General features: G+C 60.4%; 1 protein-coding gene across 1 annotated transcript in view; it reads right to left on the minus strand.

Annotated features, from left to right (window-relative positions):
- Positions 1 to 16: 16 nt before the first annotated feature.
- The window catches only part of MXD1 (MAX dimerization protein 1), an 8,921-nt gene continuing 5,522 nt past the window's right edge, over positions 17 to 3,415 (minus strand). The window contains exons 3-5 of the mRNA XM_035898891.1: positions 2,210 to 2,324; positions 1,236 to 1,395; positions 17 to 1,148 (exon numbers count right to left, since the gene is read on the minus strand). Coding sequence (XP_035754784.1) covers positions 925 to 1,148; positions 1,236 to 1,395; positions 2,210 to 2,324 — 499 coding nt within the window. The 3' untranslated portion in view covers positions 17 to 924. The remainder of the gene's footprint in view (positions 1,149 to 1,235; positions 1,396 to 2,209; positions 2,325 to 3,415) is intronic.

Genomic DNA, 3,415 nt, shown 5'->3' on the forward strand with positions numbered 1-3,415 from the left:
GGCTGCCCCCCTCCCCCTCGCCGCCGGGTTATTGCTAAACTGTCGCGCGACGGATTTGAACGGGGCTGGGCATCGCTTCTGGAAAACAAATGAGGCATCATCTTTGTTTTTTGTGCTAAAGGGATGGAGAAAATCTTTGTTCATCTCTCCGAGGTAGAAAAAATTTGTCCCAGAGACAAGAAGCGTGAAAAAAATTCCAGGAGCCCTCGCCTAGAACAGCGATGCGCAGCCGCGACGCGGGAGGTGGGACCTTGCACGGGACGGGGACAGGGAGCGTTTGGGTTTAGGTAGGACAGAAAACTTCCCAGAGTGAAGGCGTCCGACCCGAGGCTGGGCGAGGCGATGACTGCGGAGCCCCCCCAGCGGCGTTCCCCAGGCGAGGAAGGCTCCGGCTCCGGGACGAGGCCGGGCTGGGGTGTGTACGGCTGCGCTGCTACCCTGAATATTTAGAGTCGGCGGAGACGAGCCCCCCGACTAATGTGCCAGCGGTGTGAACCCTGCGCCCGTCCAAGACGCGACGTAGCCAAAACGCTCCGCGTGCCTGGCGCTGACTTGCCTCCGCTCTCTCCCGGGATCTAAACTGCGCAAGAGGCCGGCTCTGCCTTCAGATCCTCACCCAAAAACTTGACTTTTGGGCCCTGCCGCCGATTATCGGGTACGTGATGTTGCTGGGCGAATGCGGAGTACATCCGGAATACCGGGCGGTGAGAGCAAGCCAAAAAACCCAGGGGCAGGCGTTTGAGGTTGCTGATACCGCTGCGATATTCTCGGGTGCTTCAAGATGCGGGTGGAGCACCCAGTCTCGCAGGGAGGAGTTTTGGACGGGGAGAGAAGGCAGCGGACGCGAGCGGAGGTGCGCTCCGGGGAGCAGCTTGCCACCCGCAGCCCTGCGCGGTGTTTTGGGCCTTCGGCAAAAGCTCAACTTCATTTCGGTGGGCGGTATGTTAAGATTTTTTTTGACGTGCAAGAGAATGGCGGGACGGTCCAGCTCTGCGACTTCAACCTCTTCACGCCGGAGCTGGAATAGCCCTCGTCGCTGCAGACGCTCTGCAGGCTCCCTCTTTCGTCTGAGTCGCTCGGGCTGCTGCTGCTCCAGTCGAGGTCCGCAGGAAGGTCGTCCGTGCTCTCCACGTCCACGTCGATCTCTTCTGCAAGAGGAACCGTTAGCGTTATGAGGCGGCCGGGCAGCCCTCCCGCCAGCTGGCCCCGCTCTGCCCTGAGCGCAGGAGTCTCACCTCTATCCGAGTCCGAGCGCTCCGAAGAAACGGTGGATCCGATGCTGTCCATCCTTATCCTCTCTATCCCCAGCTTCTCCAGCTGCCTTTTCAGGTGCCGCTGCTCCCGCTGCAGCTGGTCTATTTGGTGTACGGCTTTCCTGTCGTAGTCTTCAAGCTTCTGTGGAGGACGAAGGAGAGAAGGCGCCCTGAGCTCCCCAGCCGCGCGTGAAACATCGCTCTCCCCACCCGAACGCCACCGCATCCCACAGCCGAGGGGCTCCCCGGCATCAACGCGGTGGCCCACGCTCAGGACATCGAGCGGGTGCAGATAAAAGGCGTCAAAGCAGGGGGCAGCCGAGGGATGGAGGGGTCCGGACCTGCCCCGAGGCTGCCGGAGAAGGCACGTAAAGGACATGTCCCCCTCCAGTTTATGGAGCCGGCCCCATCCTATTTATGTATTTTCAGAGCCTTTGATAACGAGGGAGGCGAGCGCAGCCCAGTGCTGGTGCTGCCCCGGTTATCTCTCAGCTCGCAGAGCTCTAAATACACCCAGCGAGGAGAGCCCTGTTGAGTCAAAGTCTAAAGGGCAGAGAGTGAAGTACAAAATTCTCTGGAAAAGAAAGGAGAAAGGAAGCTGTCCTCCAATCCCGCAGCCGGGCTCGTCCCTAAGGCCTCAGGGCATGGCTGCGGCGTAGGCGGCGTGCGTGGCCGCCCTTTGCGAGCCCGTTGATAAGGAGAATCGCACGGACTCGCTGTGCCGACCGCGGGAAGGGTGCTACCACCCCACAACAGCATCAGCCTCCGGTGGGATTCCCAAAGCAACGTCCCGACCTGGCCGTTACCTTTGTCCCGCTCGAGGACCCAGATGTCCCAAAACCCCTGCGCCCCGTATGGCGGTGCCGCTCTCGAAGCCGAGCTCGGCATCTGCCTAACGGGGCCGGAACCCAAATTACCGTGTCTCCCAGAGCGGTACCAAACGAGCCCACGCTCACCTTGATGTGCAATTTAGCTCTCGTTAGTAAACTCAGGGTGGTGTGTCTGTTGGCTTCAGGTCCGAGCGGTACCAGCCCCTTCAGCTTCTCCAAACACAGCCGCAGATGGGCCCGCCTGCAGGAGGATCACACAACACGCTGAGCGTTCAGGCACCCGCTTCCCAGACGGCTCTGCACCCCTGCCAACGCCGATCACCAGGGTGGTGGGAAGCTAAGCTGGACCAGACGCCTTCCCACCCTCCGGCTGCTTCCATACACCAGGCGAAAACTGCAGCCAGGGGAAAGGAGCTCTCCGAAAAACCCAACTCCAGCTTGGGCCAACCCCACCCGCGCCTTTTGGGCCGTCGGGACGTTTGCTGGCGAGGAGCTGCCAAAGACCTCGACTTTTTGGGCAAGGGTATCCGCTTTTGGTCTTTCTCCTCCCCAAAACCTTCACTACAGTGATGCTGCTCGCTCACCGCCTTGCTCCACTGACCGGACCAACGCCAGGCAGCCGCAAACCCAGCGCGGCGTCCCTTGGGAGCACTTCCTTTGCTTGGATTTAGTAGGAACAGGATGGGTTTTGGATCCATCGCCTCGGCGCACGCAGCTCCGGTCCCCGAGGGAACGCCGGCCCCACGCAGCACCATGCTCCTCCCTCCCTCCCTGTGCAACACCCGGATTTTCTCCGCGTTAATACGCAGGCTAATGCCTCACCGCCTGCGTACCGCTGCCGAGGGAAACGCCGGCTCCTCCGGGGACTCCCTTTATCCATGGATAACCAAGATGCTCCCAGCATGGGCCGGTTTCCCTCGTGTTCGGCGCCCCAACCCCGAGATTTAGGTCACATTCCTGGGCACAGGTTGCAACAGCCGCCTTTGAAATCCCCGATCGACACGGGCAGCCGCCAGTGGGGATTTTGCAAGTACCTGCCTATCTCGTTTTGGGCGCGTGAGGAGTAAACAGGCATTTGCCTACACAAAGGAGCTGCGGAATTACAACGCAAACAAAACACGTGGTCTTTACCGGTCGGGTAAATCCCAAACATTGACGGGCTCAGAGATGAGCCCTTTGCAAAGATCATTTTCCTGAGCGAGGGGAGGAAGAGCTGCCCGGAGCGGCGCAGACCTGTCCGACCGTGCCGTGCCATCTTATAAGTGATTTACCTGCGAGATCTAGGGACAAGGAGCTAGCCCGGCCGCACTCTGCCAGGGCAGCCAAACCCAA

This window comes from Egretta garzetta, unplaced genomic scaffold (genome assembly GCF_000687185.1).
Source record: "Egretta garzetta isolate BGI_Z169 unplaced genomic scaffold, ASM68718v1 scaffold238, whole genome shotgun sequence".
Taxonomy (NCBI): domain Eukaryota; kingdom Metazoa; phylum Chordata; class Aves; order Pelecaniformes; family Ardeidae; genus Egretta; species Egretta garzetta.